Below are 23,555 nucleotides of genomic sequence, written 5' to 3' on the forward strand. Positions count from 1 at the left end.
TGTGGAGGTCGGCTTATTGTTATATCGTCGTAGGTTTGAGACAAGGTAACTGTATCATTGTTGGTATATTCGGCGTTGGCGCCGGGAACATACAAAACGTCGTATGTGTTGGTGATTTCTTCAAGTGCATAAGTCTTTTTCGAATTAGGTTCGTTCAATTCCATTCAATGTTAATTGGATAGGTGATGACTCGTGACGTTTGATTGAGTCCTTGTAATATTTGTACAATACACACACGATTGATCGTTTCTATATGCAAGAACATACTCGATGGATAAGAGACATTTGTTTAAAAGTAAAAGTATCTATGGTTAAGACAATAGCGAGATATAGAATAAATATAGAATAGACATCTTGATTACTATGAATTACACATCAATATTTTTTTAACGCTCTATTTCTGAACGAGGTAACCTTTTAACATTTACTTCTGATTATTAAATTTAATGGCCGCCGACGGAGTAATTATTTACTAATGTCTTTTTCATACAACATTTTTGCTGCCACAATCCAATTTCGGATAAGAATACATTATTAATTTGGTCACTTAGCAATTAGCATGTTTTGTAATTCATCGATTTTGATTTGGAAAAAACCTTTAAGTTTCTTAAGTACCTATAGAACACGATAATTATAATGTTTTTATGGTTTTTTATTTAATTTTATTTTGCCATTTTTAAATTAACTTCTTAAAGTCCCTGATTTGGAAAGAGGCAAATATCACAGGCTTTTTTGTTTCAAAAATTAAAGATTAAAATTACTTATTCCGGCCTCTTAAGAGAAAATAGTCATTTATATGGTAGTCATTTTTAATTTTCATAGCAAGGACTTATCCCTGTTTTAATAGGTACATTGTCACGAGCAGTATGTCACTGTCTCTGATTACATTGCGTAGTTTATTTGCCATGACATTTATGGTGTCTTTTATGCCAACTCACACCGGGCTTGTGATATTTCTCTCGATTCATTTATTTACTTTGTCGCAAACAATGTTTTGAACTTTTTTGTTTTATGACAATGGGACAGAGAACAAATTGGTGCCATTTTTAACTTGATCTAGATTTAAGTACTTTAAAAAGTTTCAGTTCAAATGGACAATTTATTCAAAGTAAAATCAGTTTTTGCATAAAATATATTCTATATAATTCAATGGATGTTGATAGGTAGCGCATTTAATTAAAAAAAATGTTACTTAAATAAACGCAACGACAATAATTCATAATTTATTCATTGCTTTTATGGGTTTTACAAGATTTTAAAGTATTTACATGTTCCAACATAAACCCCGTTAGGGCACAGCAATATACATAAATACTTAAAAACTAATACCTACTTATAAACTAGCACACACTAGCAATTAACACTATTAAGACTTATAATTAAGATACTCCTTTATATTGTAAAATGAGTTTTCAATCAAGAACTTTTTTAGAGTAGAATGTTGAATCTTTCTCTATATGTTTTGTTCTGACGGTATGTTGTTATATACTGTGACTGCCATATGGTAAGGACCGGAATTCACTATTTTTAGATTTGTGAAAGTGCTAACTAATTTGTTTCTTTTCCGCAGATTTTGATTCCTTGGAAAGTTATCTCTTGTTCGCTCAAATAAATGTTTTTGTTTTTTAACTAATTTACACAATTACAAAAATGTACAGTGAAGTTAACGTTAATATTTTCATTTATTTTTAATATTTTCAATCTTACATTGTGGATGTTGCTGAATAGATATGAGGCTGGCAACTACTTATTGGTAGGTATTTAAAATGGTTAAGTATTTCAATTTTTTTTAATGAAAAGATAGAGAAAATAATACAAAATTATTATGTTTAATCAATGTGGTAGGATTACATTTTTCCGACATAGTTCATCGATCATAGTTTCTTATCTAGTGAAGTTAACACACGCAAGGTCAATAAAAAATCTATTAGGTACACATTCAATAATGCGGAAGTACCCAAAACACACACATGTTCATTAAATCTTGGACCCTATTACGTATGGCGCTCTAGTAACCAAATATATTAGCAAAAACGAGACACTCGTTTCCTACAAGTTTTTATCATGTTTTAAACTTATTATTCATGCAGATTTTTAATTATTATTTTACTAAATTATGTTGGTTTTAAAAAACGGCCTCCTCTAGTTTGCAATTACTTAGTGATTTATATAACTGAGAGCAAAAAGCGTAAGAATCGCTTTGGATAAATCTTTTTCGCGACAGGTCTATAAATATGAGTTAATATCTATTATATTGTTTTTAGATTTTGTTCAAATCTTAAATTATGTACCTATTATGTTACATTACAAAAAAATCCAAGAGGTTAAAAATGTGTTTTTGTTTACCCAAATACTTATTTTTTCCGTCATTGTTTTGTAAATCGTGAACCTGCAGATTAGTTTTCCATTCGTTAGCTATAACTTGCAAAAACACCATGTTTTAATGGTTTGCTAATATTTTAACGGTTCTTTGTATCTAAGGTTGATTATCGTGAACTTTAAACACTGTAGTATTATTCATAGGGTTTGTCAGCCACTTCTACATGAACAAGCCAGTATATCTTAGACCTAATCTTTGGTTAAGTATACAAAGTGTTTTAGCAAACCTTGGTCATATTATGCGACGTGAAGAGGTTATATTCTACTAAGCAACTTTTACTATGGAATCAACCTCGAATGTGCGAAAAAAAATATTAACTGGTTCATTCATAATAAAAAAAATGCAAATAGTCGAGACAAAATGTTTTATGAATTTCTAGGCTGGTCGGTTCACATTGAACTTGGAATGATGATCAATATACTAGTTTTTAGCACGGAAGATTTTTTTTGGTCAAAATTATGAACTCACATACGCGTCGTGTGTTAATAATAATTTTGGACAAATTTTATTGTTTCTAGCCGTTTGCGTCGGTATCGGTATAATTTAAGCGTGAGCTAATTTAAGATTTTTTTTACAGTTTATTTATGCAAATTTGATTTTATGGAGCTAACTGAAAACGAATTTAAAGCATTTTTCTTGGTGATCATCACTCCTTGCATAGCTTATTTATTTTATGCAGTTTGGTACGCTCATTTAGCTATCAGTTAATTTTTTGCTGAGATCAGCATTTTTTTCAGCAAAATATTAGTAAAACAGATATAACTACAAATCACATTCTATTTTGAAAGTAGAAATATTAATTTAGTAGTGTAAACATGCTTAAATTTAACACGTAAATATGAAAGTTTTTAAATAAAATACAATGCTGCTATTAAATCACAAATTTAATCCTTAATTCTTTAAATAAGTCAATAAAATTCTTTGGTACTGTTTTCACCATTTCTGATTTCATAATTAAAGTGGAATCTGAACTCATAAGTAGTTCTTCTACCAGCATTACGGTCATTAATTATACAACAGACAAATCTCAGCAATTAACAATATTAAGTGTTTCAAACTAAACCAGATCGTGAGACAATGACATAACGAGACGCTCTGTTTAAACCAAGTAACTTTACGTTACCTTCTCATTATAATATTTAATGAACAATGTCTATTATTTAATATTTTTATTTTTTATATTAAATACCTATTAATCAATAATGACCCAATAATGAACCTCCAGGTCTGTTTTCTGAATTAAGTTAAGTATAATACTAAAAAAAGAGAATAAATTAAATATTTAAGTAGGGTTCCCATAAGTACAAAAACGTGATTTTTTTGCCGTTTATTGCATAATGGTATATAATGGTTTATACTAAAATTATGGCACTGTAATTTTTGACCTCGATCCGTTTTTGGGTACGAATACTGTGTTATTTGGTTACTTGGTAATTATGATGCTTGTTCCTCATCAATATAAAATAAAAACCTTCAAGTTCCTTAAATAAAAATATTATATTTTTATCGATAAATTAATTTACTTTTAAAATTGGATTTAATTGCAGAGTTAAGTTAAGTACCAACTAGATTTAAGCATTTTGTAATTTCTAATAATTACGCATTTCTATGTGTTTGGTCATTAAGTAAATAATGAAATATTTACCACATTAATAGCCTAACTTATTTTCATTAATGATTTAATAAGTACCTAATGATTTTTATCTTATATATATCTTATAATAATTTGCCAAACCAACAAATGGCATGTCAAACTGGTCTTAATTACATTAATTAAATGCGACAAGGTCCCATTGACGACAAAGTTTACTGACCATTTGTCAACCTTATTGCAATTATATAAGGCCTACTTTAAGTTAAACATGTTGCTGCTAAATTGTAACTACAGCTGTATCGGTCAAAGAGACTTGGTCAGAGCCCAGTTAATACAGAAGACTGATAAGCTCCATGCAACACCGTGTGCCTAGTTGTAGATGTAGATGGCGCTATTTACTATGTTTGCATTTTAGCTTTGTTTGTATGAACATTGTTACCTTTAATAGGATTTGCCTGACTACTGTCATAGGCATGAAAGTACAATAAAATGTTAATAAGAGCATTTTAGTATTTTTTTTCAATGGCGTCTTCTAGTAGTTCTAGTGAGCTCTCCTCGAAGGTAGTAAAATGTAAAAAGGATATGCCATTAAATTAGAAAGTTACAAAATGTTTTTACTATGCTTTTATTGTAGGTACTGTTACTGTTATGCCTGTGACATCAGTCAGGCAGTAAAATTTTACTAAGTTAACACTTTTCATGTGCATAAAAGCCAACTCATAAAAAGTACTACTACTACCACCACCTATTGTTATAGGTAGCGGTAGTAGTACCTGCAGTAGGTGTTATAGTAGTATAACAAAGCACGTGGCGTTGTATAAAGTTTAACGCTCTTGATAAATACTACTCTCTGGTCTCACTAAGTGATATAGAAAGCCAAACGGCCTTGGGACAAAAAGGCTGCGACAACCGGACCTACTTGTCAATTCCTATACAATCAGCAACAAATGTATCATATTGTCACCGTATTACGTAGATAGACTTATGTTGCCGGCCGTACGCTGATTCTATCTATAGTTTGCGAATAATTTCCATTTCTGAGCGTGTATGTGGTTTGTTGAAATATTATAATGTTTGTAGATTTATAATAAGATATAAATTATTCAATTTAACATTCTAATCTCGGTTGTTGTGTTGATATTATCTGATAGTGTTTGTGTATAATTTGTGCAAGTGTTATTTGAAAGGTTAGAAGTATTGTCATAGATCTGTAATCAAGTTTAATTTGAATGCAGGCTTTACGTTTACAGTACAACAGAACTCTTAAGTGAAAATATAAGTTAGTTTTTGACGGACGAAGTTTTTCTTACGATTTAGGTTTCGTTGTTGATTTTGGTATAGTACTTAATCGTTTAGTAAATTGTATATGAGGACATACCTATAGCGACAATATTCATGATGAGAATTCAAATGAAGTGCCATTTTGTCCCTTTCAGACTTGACAAAGTCGATGGCACTGAGACACTGTGTTTCGAACCGTCAATGGTCCGGGTAGGAGCGTCTTGTCTCTCCCTATATTTCTTTAACCTTATATCTAATTTCTTTGCTTACTTACCCGGTGGCAGCTTAAATTTCAGCATGTCCATGGCAACAACATTTAATAAGCACCCAGATAGGGCGTGTGTTTCAAGCCGTCGACGGTCCGGGTAGGAGCGTCCTGTCTCTCCCTTTATTTCTCTAACCTTATATCTAACTTCTTAGCAGCTTAGATTTCAGCATATCCATGGCAACAACATTGATGATAAGCACCCAAATAGGGCACTCCAGTAAGTCACTCTCAGACTTAACGAAGCCGATGGCGCTGAGACACTGTGTTTCAAGCCGTCGACGGTCTGGGTAGGAGCGTCTTGTCTCCCTCTTTATTTATCTAACCTTATGTCTAACTTCGTTGTTTACTTACCCGGTGGCAGCTTAGATTTCAGCATGTCCATGGCAACAACATTGATGATAAGCACCCAGATAGGGCACTCCAGTAAGTCGTTCTCAGACTTCACGAAGCCGATGGCGCTGAGGCACTGTGTTTCAAGCCGTCGACGGTCTGGGTAGGAGCGGCGCAGCTCCCGGTTCACGTTAGATTGGAATCTCTTCATGTCGAATAGCTGGAACAAAAGGAATGCTTTAATCATGGGAGGCGAAACAAACTTTACCATCGTTCTGGGAAATTCTTAAGAATTCGAATTTAAGGATGACTCACGCTAGACCGGGCCGGGGCCGGGCCGGAGCTTCCGGCGCTTAGTTTTCTATGGAAAGCACCACGTGATCACCGATCAGTCGTAATAGAAAATGACATGTCGGACGCCCCGGCCCGGGCTCGGCCCGGTCTAGCGTGAGTCATCCTTTAGAATTCATAAGTTATATAAAGTGAGTGAGTAATCGTATATAAAGTGGAACGAAAGTCGAAATCTATGGAGCTAGCAATAAAGCTGAGTTACTTTCATGAAACCTGTACAGAACAAATGCTTTTATAAATCAATTGACTAATGGTCAATTGGTCAATAAAAGAACGTCTCGAATAATGCTTTAACTAAATCTAATTCAAAGGGTACCTATCTACGATCGGATAATTTATTTTTATAAAAAACTGTACCGTCTTTAAAATGAATCTACAGATATTAAATGAATTTCGTAATACGAAAGTGTTACTAATCTAAGATAAAAATCGAATTATTAAAAGGGAACTACCAAAAAAACCCCTGTGTGGTACTTTTTATCTCAATTAAACATACACATTGATCAAAGAGTCTTTGTAGACGAGTCAATTGTTCGAAGATTGTATCGAGCTAATATTACATAACAAGACATCGGATGATAATGAAAAGACAATCGATAAAAACGTCAGCAGCTGTTTGGTATCTTTAATATGGACTTAGATGAAGACATTGGGTTCAGTATTTTAACGATGGGGTTATTCATAAATGTCTGTCTCTAATAATACGAGTATATTGTCTTTTAGAAAAATATGAAATTTAACAGATTTATGCTACATATGGAATAGAAAATAGTAAGGTAAATTTAGAGAAATGTTGTTTTGCTATTTTTTTTCTGTTACTGTCAAAGGCATGAATACATCAAATACATTTAGCTACCTGAAAGTGATTTTTAGGGTTCCGTACCCAAAGTGTAAAAAACGGGACCCTATTACTAAGACTTCGCTGTCCGTCCGTCCGTCCGTCTATCACCAGGCTGTATCTCATGAACCGCGATAGCTAGACAGTTGAAATTTTCACAAATGATGTATCTCTGTTGCCGCTATAACAACAAATACTAAAAATAAAATAAAATAAATATTTAAGGGGGGCTCCCATACAACAAACACGATTTTTTTGCTCTAAGGTGCGGAACCCATATAAGTATCTATATACAATTATTAGAAGTAATACAAATATAAATCAAACCATTTTATGAAGTTAAACACAATAAAGCATCTGATTATAACGAATGCAAAAATATGATAATCTAGCAGCGCGGTGTAGACATGTGTGTAATTTGTATTTAATTTTGTTTATGAAGACACAAAGTATCTCGTTTGCGAACAAAATGTGTATTATAAACTGTATTTTAACACGGAATATGTTAAAAAAAACGATAATATTATGTTGAATTTTACAAAATACATAGGTACTAAAATATGGTCCAAATAAGGATTACTTAGATTCTAATCAGTCTTCCTCATTTCTGATTCCGACAGTAAATGCTACAGTCTGTTTTTATAACTAAAAATGTTTAAAAAAACAGACTAGGTAAAGTTTTTGAGAGTGACGACTTATAAAACATGTCAAATTGAACATAATGAATGTGACAAAATATAGGCTCTACCATACATTAAGTAGATACTTTATTTATTTAAAGTTATTTATTTTCACTGTATTAAATTCCTTTAATAGGTATTTTAACTACAAAAAACCATCTAAACAAAGTCCAACTTATCTCTAAACCAAAAACCGCCTAGTCAGCTGCATCAAAATTGAATGTGCCTTATAAAGCCGTTACACAACTGGTGCACTTTAACGTCACTTGCATCTTATCGCCGGTCATCTCTAAGAGATGCCGACGCATGGTGCACTATGTGTAACGTGGAATTGAGGAAGTGATGTTGTTTATATTGTTTTGGAGCATTCCTCTAAAATTCAAGTATTTTCGTTCCTGAGAATGGTAGCTGAGCTTAGGTTTGACAGTTGACACTGACGAAATACCTAAAGCCTGACACAGTAATATATGATCACGCGCCATGTTGCGGAATTTCACTGGAACTAATTTTTTCATACTACACCATTGACATCTATATAGATATCTATTCTAGGGACTGGCTTTACGGGCAATAATAATGAGGCATGACAGGGGGCCAGTACAGCGGTGTGAAATCGCTACAACGCGATTGGTAGATGAGTTAGCATCACGCGCGCGATTGGTTGACGAGTTCGCATTACGCGCGCTATTGGTCGCAACTAGTTGCGTTAGACTGCACGATTGGCTGGAATTCGTGGGTAGCACCGCTGAACTTGTACCATTTTTAGTGCCCCATTAGCCCGTCCTTAAATATTATACGTCAATGTACTACACTGAACTGCCACATGAGAATAACAGCACCCTCTTGACAATGATCATATATCTATTACTGGTCAGGCTTTAGGTACTTTATTTCATAAAATATACGTGATAAAATTCTTGTAAGCAATCAATTGCCAGTGTTGGGAGACACCGCTCTTTCTATGGATTTTAGAAGATTGGCGTTCGTAAGAGGGATTGGAAAAACTCCACAAAACAAGTGTTTTAGTTTTGAACTAGAAACCATGAGAATTGTTTAAGAAAGCATGGTTTCCAGAGATAATTTAAACATTCTTCTGTTTACAATACATGTAAATTCTAACGAAACTTTACTTTACTTGTATATAATTATATAACGATATATTTTTACGAACTCAATTTTATATCATTCAAAATTGTTGCTACAAAATTCTTCTAGAGAACATGCATAGCCCAGTGAACAGTGTGATCGAAACCAATATATCAATGAAGAAATTGGATGATAAAGAAGTCAATGAATTGTTCATACAACTCATTGCACATTACGCTTAACTAAGTATTGAAATGATAACTGGAATGTTTGTTCAGTTATTTATTACGAAACTATCTGTTTAATTGGTTTGTTACTTGGAGCTGTTATGATGAATCTAGTTTGCGCAATCATAGTAATGTAAGAAAAAAACTGGTTACAAATGTAATGGAACGAGTTTTAGAAAATTAAGACTTACCTACATTAAACAAAAGTAACAAGGTAATAAAAACGGATAATATGGCGGGCCCTGTTATATTAAGTTATAAATTAAACTTTCTTAAATCTGTTTTTTTTTATGTTACCTAGGTACTACTAACCCAGAATTACGAGCTCTTTCTATCCTAAAAAGGTTTTCTAAGATTTTTATTTCCATTTAGTTACCTACTATTCTTCATAGACTTTGTAATACGGCAATGAAATGGAAGGAACGAAAAATGTATGGAAACCGTCGCCTACTACATAATTCATAATTCATAATTCTTTATTGGACCCTGTAAGGGCACAGCATAGCTTTCTTATAACAATATTATTATATTGACATATTATTATTAATATATATAGTGCAAGCCTTGCTTATTTTAAAGCCACATATGATACGTCAATATCTGTAAGATTTTCTCCCAGTATTTATTTATGAATTATTAACTATATGTAAAATTAAATAAGACTAAGTTTTTTTTCAAAAAGCTAAGTTAACTGTGATAACATTGTTTTATTAATTTAGCAAACGCGATTCGGTGTGGGAACGAGATTCGCAGGGAAACTCTCAGGATTGACGCGTTTCAACACGGTGAAGTATTGTTTCATTTTTAATTTGATGGCAACTTTTGATTGCAACTAAATCTTGAACAGAAGAAAGTTATACACCGACGTATATCACGGAACTAGGCAATAGTAGAAAATGAGTTTGAACCAGTTGTAAACAATATCTAGTTAGCAGATAATCTACAGGAAATAGAGCACGCACTGGTCAAAAGTTATCAAACAAATCTATACCAATGTAACAGATTAGTATAGTACAATTTTCTCAAGCCACAGACAATAGAACTGTTTGCTTACGTTCGCTTTCGTTACTCACAAGAAAATAAAATGAGAAGCCGACAAATAAGTGAGGCAATGACCATTCTTTTCGTTACCCAATGGTGCTATCTTTTCGCATTGTTCGCGAGCTCTGCGTTACGTAAATCTTGGGAGTTAATGGGGTATGAATTTACTAATTAATCCTCGGAACTCTTCCCCATTGTACCATTGTTTTAAATCATTTATCCCGATAAATCCGAACAGGCATATAACACGAAATCATGACGAAAACGATGGTAATCTACTAATCTCATCAGAGCTGAAGGTTGTGTAATAGAAACATCAACTAAAAAGAAATTATGTAGCAATGTCACGGCCAACAAATTCTGAATCGTGTCGAACGCAGTGTGGGGCAGTCGTGATGCACCGCAAATGACTCGGCCACAATGCAGCGCATTACTCTAATGTTCTGGCTCTTTAATTTTTTTCCTGTGATTATTGTCTTTAGAAATTATGAAACATAAAGACATTAGGGCTGGACTGTTAGCTGAAGCAATCCAACAATTATAACAAGACTAGCGACCCGCCCCGGCTTCGCAAGGGTTAACAAATTATACATAAACATTCCTCTTGAATCACTCTATCTATTAAAAAGCAGCATCAAAATCCTTTGCGTAGTTTTAAAGATCTAAGTATACACAAGGACAGACAGACAGCGGGAAGCGACTTTGTTTTATTTATACTATAATATGTACTTATAGTGAAGAATTTTGGGAAGAATTTATTTATCCAATTCGTAAGGGCACACAATAAATATGGAAATGTTAATGTGGCAACATGTAAAATAAGCGTCCTTATAAGTAGTTTAAATTATGTAGGCAGCCATGAAATTTATCGATCGTTTCGACATGTTACTTCATAAACTCTTCCATATCAAAGGAAGTTATTGCTGGTAAACACCTGTTCGATATTTGTACGGAATAGACAATCACGGCGATGCAACTTTGAAATAAGTCTTGTTATAATAGTAATAGAGATACATTTCGATCGGCATTAAGATTAAAGAGTCGAAGATATAATGTTGCTTTGCTCAAAATTGTTGGTAGTTGAAGGGTAAATGTAGGGCATGTGATCAGGCGCATCGATAGATGAAAATATCGATCTCAGCGAGCTACCTACTGATCGTAGTCATTAAGTGCAGCTGCAGTAATATCGACTTACGAGTCCCGTGACTAATGGAAAACTAATGGGAATTTGAAACAAAACAAAATTATGTCCTATAATTATACTTATAGCGTGATCATTGGATATAAGATTGTGTTTCAAAATCTGAAACGAGAATTTATTTTTTACAGTACCTACTAGAATATAGCTTTTTACTACCATTGACATAAATTGTATGTAACCTAACCTACTAGTACACCTAGTTGTAGTAATAGTAAGTACTGTACAGCAAAGTTACTATTCTAATTTCACTGTTACCGAAATGCTGCAACTAAATTTCTTTAAAACAGGCGTAAGGGCATTCTACTACAGTCATATAAAATGTACTGCTGTCAATTTTGGTTTGGGCACTGCTAATTTTTTAAGCCACGGCAGAAACAGCGTCAAACCAATTTGTTTAAACTAGTTAAAAGGAAATAGCGGGGAGGCCTTTGCTCAGCAGTGGGACACAACAGGCTCTCGACAATAATAGTTAGTCGTTTTCATCTTATAAACTCACCTTGAATATCTTCTCCTGTTCAAGCGCATACCCCGGCAGCTTGATTATATCCTGGCCAATAGCAGTCTCCTCGGTGCTAGTGGCTGCAGTACTCTTCACGAACACACTACTCTTCGAATAGCGTCTGATGAGTATGTTACCCGCGTCGTCCATTTTGATTTTTACTCCCTGTGGACAAATTGAACAGTTAATGTGACAATTACTTGGTATACTAATTTCCTTTCCCTTTCTTGATTTGACCGATTAATTTCATAATTCGATCACCGATTCTGTACCGACAAGTCTGAAAAGGCATAAGATAAAAGTGATTCCGATGTAAGGAATTGCACGGTCGCCTTATTTATGGCAAAGTTTGTCAAAATATTGATCGCAAAAAATCCATAGTTTTATCCTTTTCAATATTATTTTTTTCAGTAAATTGATTTGTTGTAACATGTACTAAGGACATACTTAAGCAGATTTTCGATATATTACTAATTGACCAGTGACTACATAGTCTAACATCATTTAAGAGTCTTATACACGAAGTCAATGTTTACATTTGCGTCCACACAGTAATCAATCATCAATACTATAAAAAGCTCTATAATTTGTTGTCTTCACCGTTACGACCGATGACATCACAATCAATCCTTATCATGCCATCAACAAATACTTCAAGGTTAACCGATGCTTCGGTTTCGTTACTTTAACACTATTCATCTTCTTGTGATTTATAGCATTCGAGGTCAACAATAGAACATATTCTAATAATCTTTTGACCTATGACATCAGTTGTGTCTCACGTTGGTTGCGGCATTTCAAGTAAATCATTGTTATGAATATTCACATTTTGGGAACGATTTAGACAATGCACGGAAAAGGTTTTGAGAGTACCAAAATGAATATCCTATTAAGGAACTGACAATAAATGTCGCTTTTGAAGTTTGGCAATGAGAATGATTAAGAATCTGCAGATTAGATGACAAATTAAAAGTATATATAAATTCAGATTGATATGATTTATATAAATAATCTTCATTAACATTCAAGCAGTATTTGACTTGTCTTTAGCATTTTAAACCCATAGTTTGAGAAGTACCATTAAACCTGGTTTTATCTATCAATTACTCTCTTGAACATTACACGTCCTTACGAATTAACAATTAATAATTATTCAACAAAGTAACCAACGTCAAAACTAATTTAAAGTGATGATTGCAAGAAATGAGCGATTAGCATAGCTTCAAAGGCCGTTAGGAGCGTTATCGATTGGCATAACATATCCGCCATTTGCAAGTGCAAAATTGCCGGTAGCGTTTTAGGAAGTGGAGCAACATTGCAGTTCAGTGGAGTACCCTTAACTAAACATCGCTCGACCTTAAGTCTTTGCAATAAGGTTTATTTATTGTCAGTTAACTGGACGGTGGTAGTTTGACGAAACCCGACTTAATTGTCGCGGCAGTTTCGAATACCAGACGGGCACCCGTGCGTTTATAATTGATTCATTTGAGTGGTAACAATTTAATTAATTGGATTTTCAACTACTTTATTAGACATTTGTGGCATAATATGGTTCTACTGATCTTGAACCATTGTATGATGGACCACCCAAAAAATAACAAAATTGCTTGACCTTTATAGTCTAAAAAACTTCCGTTTGAATAAACATTTAACATTTCTGTGTTCATTTCTAAAATTGAACCATTAACGACTATAACGACTAATTTCGTTCATTTTTATTTATGTCAATCAATCTTCAGAAATACATAAAGTATTAGATGGACGGATGCCGAGGTGATCCTATGCGACGCGTAAATATTGCAACCAACAGCAATTCTAATTCTAAGGACAGTAAAGTTCACCGGATCAGAACTAGACAAATAAAAAATAAAACTGATGTGAAGGTCAGTCTAAAATCCACTCAAACCCACAGACTTTTTCTAAATAGAAACAGATTTGTTCTAAATAGGTCATTTGACTCAAGAACACCAAAATTAGATACGGGCAATAACAACTTCCCAGCTTCTGTTACGTTTAATGTTTGATGAATATAATTTAAACGAATTAATCATCAAGTCAAAACGATTCTTTGTTTATCCGAGGCATCTAAAGTTAAATTTCATATCTATACTATAAACGTTTGCTGGGTTAAGTTAAAAGATCGTATCTCCTTACAGTTCTTATAGTGAATACAGCATTTTAGATTAGGATCGCATTAAAAGCTTGATACCAAATCAATATTTGCCAAGGTACCGACCTTGTCTTAGACAGCTCGTTATCATTTTCATTTGAATGTCAAAATGTATTGGATCCTATTGTTAGAAACATTTCGCAACATGATTCTTGATCATCGTTTCCTGTTGTCTAGGATGTTTTCAATCAATGTCGTGTTAGTTTGATCCTAAAAAGGATTTTTATGTGTTCTTCATTTTAAATTTAGATTGGAGGTTTTTGCTGCATATCCTTATTTGAAATGTTGTCTGCATCGCATGTTGTCTCTCTAATTTGATTATTTTGTTAGCGGTTAGCTCTATCTAATGCAGATTTTATTTAAAATTTTAGCAAAAGCACTAGTTTTCGCGGAATTTATGTATATGGCTTCCTAAGCCAGAGGCGACCGACAACTTATTTTTCTTACCCTCGACGCAAAAGAGAGGTGTTGTGTCTGTGTATCTTTTTGTGCCAAACAGCTCAAAAATTTCATTACGCTTGTATTTAACTGGTTTGTGACAAATTCGATGGGTCTTAGACTGACTATTAGGTGGTGCTGTTTTGATTTTATCACGTTTTTTTATATGGTCATTCTTTTTGTACTACATAAACTCTCCAACCGTGAACGTTTCTGTCTATTTAAAGTTCTCCTTTAATGTGCAATGAATTACATTAGTAAAATTACCCACAGTTAACTCGGAAACACCAGTGTATCATCTTTTTCCCATCACCCGCTGTCAAGCATCTAATTATGGCATTCGGTGTTATGCAACCATTTATGTAGTAATTGTTTCCGACGTATGTCGTAATACAACATTATCCGGCCGCGTTTGTTCTTAATGCTCGGGTGTAGTTTAATGACTGGTCTTCTAATGTTGTTAGCTCAATCAAAGAAAAAAAGAAGTTTTAGATCGGGGCAAACCGGATGCGTACGATCGTATGCAGAGTACGATCAAGCTTCTGTACATGCAGTGACAAATTGTGTCAATGTCACCATGGTTAGGTTACACATTAACTCACATTCATAGACGGGTCTACCGCGAATATGTTTTATTACTTTTATTTACCGACGTTTCGACACAGGTTTCACTGGTCGTGGACCCGGCTAACTGATGTCCCAGCAAAATGTCAAAACAGAGATTTGTGCAACTACCCGACGAAAAGTGTATGAAAAAGTTTGGGGTAGACATAGTTTGGGGTGAGTTAATACGTATTCAAAACGCGAAAGTTTTAAATATTAAATGATTTTGTTAGCTTTTTTTGACGAAGCTTGTGGCAGAAAATGCAGAAATTATGGTTTATATAACTAGTATTAATGTAGAATAAGGTCATAACGATGCTTGTGCGGATTACATTTGTGCAATTAGGTATTTAGGAAGCAGGTGGCAGATAATAAGTTTAACATCATCGATTTCGACCTATGCCGCTGTCCCCCGGTGGCCGAGAGCTAACAGGCACCTGCCGCGATAGCAGAGGACGCTGGTTCGATTCCAGCCTGGGGCACTAGAGCCTTGGGTCACTTTTTCTGAGTATATGACATTTATTTCTGTTTATCATCGATTTTATTGTATATTAAGGCTTTTAGATTTTTTCATAGCCTCGCCACAATCACCACTGGTTCAGCTAATGATAATTACGTCATTTTATATTTACTAATTTTAGGGTTAACAAAAAAGGTTCGATTCAGACGTGCGGTTACAGTCGATCGGTCACGTCCGTTTTTAGCGTAGGTGTCATGGATGACGGCTAATGATGAGCAAAGATTCTAATTATTCATTGTAACGGAAATATACATGTGTATTGTATGTATTGTGGAGTTAAAAATATAATATCTATCTGGGAGACCGAGCTTTGCTCGGAAAACATATAAAAACTCAAAAATGCGCGTTTTCCCCAGAGATAAAACCTAGCTAGATCGATTTTTCGCCCCCGAAAACCCCCCTATAGCAAATTTCATCGAAATCGTTAGAGCCTTTTCCGAAATCCGCGAAATATATATATATAAATAAACATATAGGTAAATAAATAAATAAATAAATAAGCAAGAATTGCTCGTTTAAGACTAGAATATCTGGGTGACCGAGCTTCGCTCGGAAAACGTATAGTTTCATCCGAGTGGAAATGCGCGTTTTCCTAGAGATAAGACCGAGCTAGATCGATTTTTCGCCCCCGAAAACCCCCATATAGCAAATTTCATCGAAATCGTTAGAGCCGTTTTCGAGATCCCCGAAACATATATATAAATAAATAAATAAATATATAAATGAACAAGAATTGCTCGTTTAAAGGTATTAGATAATTAGATAAGGTACCTACAAAAGATAGAGTTTCAAGTTAAGGTTTTTAATATCAGGGCTATCCGGCCACCGAAAGAAATAACCTGAATGTTTTTTTATTTATTGATTTCTTACCTGTCCTATATGTCTTTTTAATTCTTCTGTCTTCTGGTCTCTGTGAGGATTGTCGAACCCGCAAAGGCCGATTCTGTAAAGAAACAAAACAAACATGAGCAAATAATAAAAATGACAATAATTTCAAAATCTACATTATTCTTATCACGTTTTCAATATCAATATCTTTGATCTGCCTATTTTATGCGTTGGTGGCTTGCCAAGATATTTTTACAAAGCGTAAAAACCCATCTTTATTACCAGTATTGTTTTATTCAAAGACTTTGTATACCATAGAATTTTTATATTTTTCGTGAATAATTTCTATCGGCATTTTCCGTTAGACACTTAAATCTAGTTCGACATTTGGTTCTCATGTAACAAATAGTAGAATGACGGCATAGGAATTCGCTCACATTAGTATTTCGTCGCCGTTTAATATTATTCTAAGCTAAAAAGACGTATCTTTACAACACTTTGATAGTCACTTACGTCTTTTTAAATTAAAAATGCTGTAGGAATATTGTTTTCTTAAAACCGTTCCTTGGCATTGCTCTGAGAACGCCATTTAAATTCAACTCAAGTACGTTGTTCTGGTGATGCCTACAGATGGCTATTTCTACGGGCTATAGTCACTACTATGCAGTTTTCTATTCAATGGAAGCCGTCCCTAAATGATTTCTTTCGAAAGTAATTTCACATGACAGTTTTGCGTTTAGAATTTATTTAGAATCGAATCAGAATACGGGTGTTTGTATAGCACGAATGAGTTTGACATTTAAATGTTAGGAAACTACGTGGGTAAGGTCGTACGAAGATGGTATAATTTTATTAATAGAAATGTTATACCGACGCCGCGAGCGTGTTTCAAATGATACACCTGCGATTGCATTTTTTAATGACTTGGTTGTTTTTAATCAATTTTAAATAGTTTTTTGTTAGTTTGCGTTGCGATATATTAGTTGTATGGTCACGTACCACTAACTGGTAAGCGATATACTTATAGTAACAATAACTAAAGTAGGTCAAGTTTAGAAAGGGCTTGGAAGTTGAACTGTATTGGCACGCTTACACATTGTGATCTTAGAAGTTTGACCTTGTTGTTTCTAATACCTTCTGAGCTTCTAAAAATATGTAGTGGCATTTGAGCTTTGAATTTAAAATATCGAGCATCTTGATGTATCCACTAATATTTATGAGTTAAAATATTAAAGCTCTTTCAGGTGTATTCTGATTTTGACAATTTTATTTGTTAAAATATGATGGAAATGCTTATCTTTCTGATACTCTGAAAATTTATGACACTTTATTAGGTTAAATTAACAAATTACTTATTTTCTTTAAGTATTCTCTTTTCTATGACACAAAAGATTTTAGTCTAATATTTATTCCGATCATAATATATTACTTTTTTTAAATACCATATTAATAAATAAATATTGATACAAATTAATTATCACGTCTAAACTTACAAGACGTAAAAATAGGATCACTTTCATCGTGTGTAAAAGTATCTTTGTTTTTATAAGTAAGTAACCTTTCAGATCTTCCTATAAATATTTTAATTACACCTCAAGGTACAGTTCCTCTGGATAATGTCACTGCATATCAGTGGGTCGTCGAACCAGTGGGCGCACGCGCAGCCCCAAACCTAAAACGTCACAAGTCCCTACAAAGTACGAACCTCAAACATACTTACGGCCTTTTTGCTAAGCAAGTGTAGGTGAACGGAGACCTTGGTGCTGTCGCGTGCCTGCTTACCGATTACGCAGAGTCGATAGAGACTGGTGAGATACAGTTAGCATGTGTCCGGTAATGTTGTTACACCCTGTATATACAGGATGCCTTGAACGTAATGCTTTCAGGTGTAGGTTAGGGACTATTATATAATCTGTGCTTAGGGTAGGTATTTCTACGTTAATTTTTACACGATATGGGGACTGTTTGTGTGGTATGATGTGTGGCTTTCTGACACAGAATTTTCAATTATTTCGAAAATAGTTCATCAATTTTTTAAAACCGGAATATTTTACTTTGTCTGATTGCAATTTTTTCTACCGTGCTATAATAATTTTCGTCGCCATTCAGAATGTTATAATTTGACCAAAACCAAATATATAAAGCAAAGCAGTTTGCGGAAACTTTCAAAAACGCATTTACAGGGAGTTGAAAAGTTCTCGCAAATTTCAGAACCATTGCAAAAAGAAATCAAGGAGACTTTCACTGTCGGAAAATTATTGAAGTTTTCCGATGTGGTAATTTCACAATTTCGTAAAATTTTCGAAGGCACATCAGTACCTACGCCGCTTGTTGAAAAAGCAGATTAGTTGGAATTAAGTAAACGGGGCGTGCCCGTTTTCAACATCCTGTCGTGTGAAGTATCATGCGAACTTGTAAACACATATAGAAACACCTCGGCTTTGCCCACTATCAGTAAATACATAGAGAAAGACCTCGACTTTGCCCACTGTCTGTTATTAACGCTCACTGCCCGCACATTACTGGCAAACTCGACATGCGTGATCCAGTCAAGGATATGTCAGATAATGAAATAGAAAATTAATTCGATTGTTTCATATCTAATTCAATTATGTGTTATTTCGTGATTACCAATTTCAAGTCACGACCTGTTTAAATGAAGTTGTGGTTTCGTTTGAGGCACGTAAATTATAGTGTTCGGTGTAGGATTATTGCAAGGATTTTTATCTTATGTCGCCTTGAGAATAAATTGATAGGTACGTAGTTAACTGAATTAATAATTTAGAGGCCAATTCTGTTTAAGCATCTGATCTTATTTTGATACTACATTGACCTTGAGCATAAGCATTACACTGAAAAAAATATTAGCTGAACTCAATGAGTAATTAAAAAAATAACTGAATTTAAGGAATAAATATAATCAATATAATATATCCTCAAATCGATTTTGTTGTTACAAAACTAATATCTATTGGCAAATTCAAGTAATGTAACACATACCTAGTTCGCAGGTGCCAATTTTTGTGTATGTAGTAACAAAATATGTTGTTATTGTTATGCACAGATTTCTTTTAGTGTAGCGGCTCACGATGATGGGTGCTGACGAAATGCAATCAGCCCTAGTAGCACGGTCGCATTGTGTAGGTACATGTTAATAGTAGCAAATAGATCAGATATATTGATTATTACTTTGCTGCTGCTTATGTATATTTATTTTAGGATCGTGCTACGTGAAGAAGAGAGATTTGCAAAAGCTAAACAGTAATTCTATGAATGTTCCGTCATCTTATTTTTTAACTAAGTAATTTTATATTGACGTGAGAACCATTTAAAGGCATTTTGTGGTAGTTATAATTAGATTTTACAGTACATATGGGTCTACTTTTCCGCACTAGTGCGTAAAATAGCACTTTTCGTGCAAATGTTAAATTTTAAAGGGCCATATGTACTGTAAAACGTTGTCGGATACACGTGCGAATAGGTAATTCGCAACTCGTGTCGATTTAAAACACTCCCTTCGGTCGTGTTTTATTTTATCGCCACTCGTTTCGAATTTCCTCTTTTTCGCACTTGTATCCAAAATAACTATTTTACATTAGTTACGAAGTAGAACAGATGAATAATGACAGTTAATGCATTGTTAGACTATTTCTTCAAAAAATCTTGTTTGTGTAGGCAGAGATCCATGTCAATAACTGTAAACAAGTTGATTGTTAGTCACACATCCGGCGAAAAGTACCTATTTCTAAGAGACAACACTTGCACGCAAATAAATAAGTAAATAATCTTTAATAGAAAAAAACCGACTTCTCTAACTACTAGCCTGGACCCACTTAACGGCGCTTATACTTTATTTGGTAATATAGCTGGTCAACCAAATCTTGTCAGTAAAAAAAGGCGCGAAATTCAAATTTTCTATGGGACGATATCCCTTCGCGCCTACATTTTTCAAATTTGCCGCCTTTTTCTACTGTCAAGATCTGGTTGACCAAGTATATGTATACATTTTATGGTAATCATAGTGGTATATTTAGTTTAGGTACCATAGTGATTTTCCGGGTCAAGGTCCGGGTCCGTGTCCGGATCTGAGTCCGGGTCCGAGTCCGAGTACGAGTCCGAGTCCGGAGTCCGGGGCCCAGTCCAAGTCAAAATCGAAATTCAAAATCACAAAACGTGTACTATGCGTCGTTGAAGAGTTCTGTTCTATCATCATCAGCAGTTCCACTTCATCAAATGCCACAGTTTGTAATGTAAATGCTTGATTTTCTGATGAAAATATATAAAATTCTATACGTATGCCTTTAAGATTTTAGAAGTTCCCTCTATTTCTCATGGATCCCATGTTCAGGACTTGAGATTGACATAAATGTGCCTAAAAACCTAACTTGCTTAACAAACATAACGAAAAGGACAAATCGCCAAATGCGAGCTATGCGTCGTTGAAGAGTTCCGTTATGATCATCATCAGCAGTTCCACTTCATCAAATGCGACAGTTTTTAATGAAAATGCTCGATTTTCTGATGAAAATACAAAAATCTCTATACGCATGCCTTTAACATTGCAGGAGTTCCCTCGATTCCTCGTGGCCACATGATGGGAATCATCAGAACTCGAGCTTGACAAAAATGTGGCTTAAAAACTTAACTTGCTTAACAAACATAACGGAGAGGACAAATCGCCAAATGTGAACTATGCGTCGTTGAAGAGTTTTGTTCTGATCATCATCAGCAGTTCCGCTGCATCAAATGCGACAGTTTTTAATGAAAATGCTCGATTTTCTGATGAAAATACAAAAATCTCTATATGCATGCCTTTAAGATTTGAGGAGTTCCCTCGATTCCTCATGGATCCCATCTTCAGAACTCGAGCTTGACAAAAATGTGGCTTAAAAACTTAACTTGCTTAACAAACATAACGAAGAGGACAAATCGTCAAACGTGTACTATGCGTCGTTGAAGAGTTCCGTTCTGATCATCATCAGCAGTTCCACTTCATCAAATGTCACTTTTTTGAATGTACGAGGGGCGTTCAATATATAATGAGAATGAGATGCAAACTCTTTAAATATTAGGAAAGTAAATACTGGCCGGTAAAGCTAATCTACCTAGCTGATTGCCATGAAAAAAAAACTAACTGTTTTTTGTTTTAAAAAAAAATACGGCGATTTCTTTGCGATGCTGTTGAGTACGTTAGCGAAAATGGAGAAAATTGAACTGCGCGCCGTTATTAAATACTTGTGTTTGAAAAAATTTTCTACGGACAAAGTCAATTTAGATTTACGGGACACTTTAAGGTCTAATGCTCCTCCGTATTCGACAGTTACACGTTGGTGCGCCGAATTTAGACGTGGAAGAACATCGACCATGGATGACCCCCGCTCCGGACGCCCTACTACAGCAGTAACTGAAGAAATTGTGAAAAAAGTCGAAAACTTAGTTTTGGCGGATCGTCGTGTCACGGTTCGTTTTATTGCTGAAAATGTAAAGATTTCAACGGGGAACGTGCATAATATTTTACATGAACGCTTGGGTATGAAAAAGGTATCAGCGCGTTGGGTACCCAGAATGCTTACTGACACGCAAAAACAAACTAGAGTCGAGATTTGTCAAGAAGCTTTGGACCTGATACAGCAAGACCGGGAACTTTTTTTGGCGCGATTTATAACAATGGACGAAACATGGCTCTATCATTACGACCCTGAAACGAAACTGCAGTCTATGACATGGAAAAGGCCATCATCTCCAACTCCGAAGAAATTCAAGGTGGGCCCATCTGCCGATAAGGTCATGGGCTCTGTTTTTTGGGATGGTAAAGGGGTCGTAGTGATTGAGTATCTCGAGCATGGAGCCACTATTACGGGCTCTTTATATGCCAAACAAATAGCAACATTGCGCAATGAGATCCGTGAAAAACGGCGAGGTAAACTCTCGAAAATTGTGTTGTTCCATCAGGACAATGCACCGGCACACAAGTCCGCCGTTGCAATGGCTGCAATACGTGATGCTGGGTTCGAGATCCTTAAGCATCCTCCGTATTCACCAGACCTCGCCCCTAGTGATTTCTACCTATTTCCGAGATTGAAGAAATACCTAAGAGGCAAGAAATTTGAAGACGACGACGCGGTAGTCGCTGCAGTACAAGATTTTTTAAGTACTCAAGATAAAACCTTTTTTAGAAATGGAATATTAAGTTTAGAAAAAAGATATACTAAGTGTATTATGCTAAAAGGTGACTATGTCGAAAAATAAAATAACATTTAATAAAAGTTGTATATAACATACTCATTCTCACTTTTTATTGAACGCCCCTCGTATATGCTTGATTTGTTGATAAAAATACAAAAATCACTATATGTATGCCTTTAAGATTTGAGGAGTTCCCTCGATTCCTCATGGATCCCATCATCAGAACTGGGTTTTGACAAAAACGGGACCAATCTGTAAGCATATACATGCAATCAAAAAAAAATTTTCAAAATCGGTCCAGCAATGACGGAGATATGGAGTAACAAACATAAAAAAAAATAAAAAAAATAAAAAAAAACATACAACCGAATTGATAACCTCCTCCTTTTAGATTTGGAAGTCGGTTAATAAATACATAACTCTTTTATTTCTACTCGTCAACGGCAGGAAAGACTGGCTAAAGTTGACATCAATATCTACTATAGTTCGTTTTTTTTTTTGCATTAGAAATAAGGTAAACAATAAACAATCTTGATGTGTCTTTTAATTGAAAAACACATTTTAAAAATAAGTTACGGTAAATATGTAACAATTATGAATCTAATACGATCTTTTATAGTCTTCTGCTTTTATAAGTAATAGTTATTAATTTTTAAAAAGTGTTTTTCAATTAAAAGACATATCAAAATTGCTTACCTTCTTTCAAGTTCTTTCTAATGCTAAAAAAACGAACTATAGAGTTATTCTTACTTTCCGCATTTAGTCCTTTATTTCAACTTGGACGTACGTCGGAGAGAATTATATAACGTATTATACCTACGGAATTAAATGCCGTTTTCGTGAATAATAACAAATATAAAGTATTGTTTTGTACGACTATATTCTTCCTCTTCCTACCCAACAATGTCCCGGAACTCTCCACAGTCATGTCCATGGCTGTCACAGCCCATGGTTGTCACAGCCAAGTTCAAGGCGCGGAACCACGGGCCGCGTACCATGAAATCTGCAAAACCATTGTTTGGTTAACTGCTTTC

The 23,555-nt window shown here is 34.5% G+C and overlaps 1 protein-coding gene across 3 annotated transcripts in view; it reads right to left on the reverse strand.

Annotated features, from left to right (window-relative positions):
- Positions 1–23,555, reverse strand: part of LOC134663062 (uncharacterized) — a 258,300-nt gene that overhangs the window by 21,534 nt on the left and 213,211 nt on the right. For all 3 annotated transcript variants that reach the window (XM_063519369.1, XM_063519368.1, XM_063519370.1), the window contains exons 4-6: positions 16,378–16,450; positions 11,774–11,941; positions 5,875–6,073 (exon numbers count right to left, since the gene is read on the reverse strand). In XM_063519369.1, coding sequence (XP_063375439.1) covers positions 5,875–6,073; positions 11,774–11,941; positions 16,378–16,450 — 440 coding nt within the window. The remainder of the gene's footprint in view (positions 1–5,874; positions 6,074–11,773; positions 11,942–16,377; positions 16,451–23,555) is intronic.

The sequence above is a fragment of the Cydia amplana genome, chromosome 4 (assembly GCF_948474715.1).
Source record: "Cydia amplana chromosome 4, ilCydAmpl1.1, whole genome shotgun sequence".
Classification (NCBI taxonomy): Eukaryota; Metazoa; Arthropoda; class Insecta; order Lepidoptera; family Tortricidae; genus Cydia; species Cydia amplana.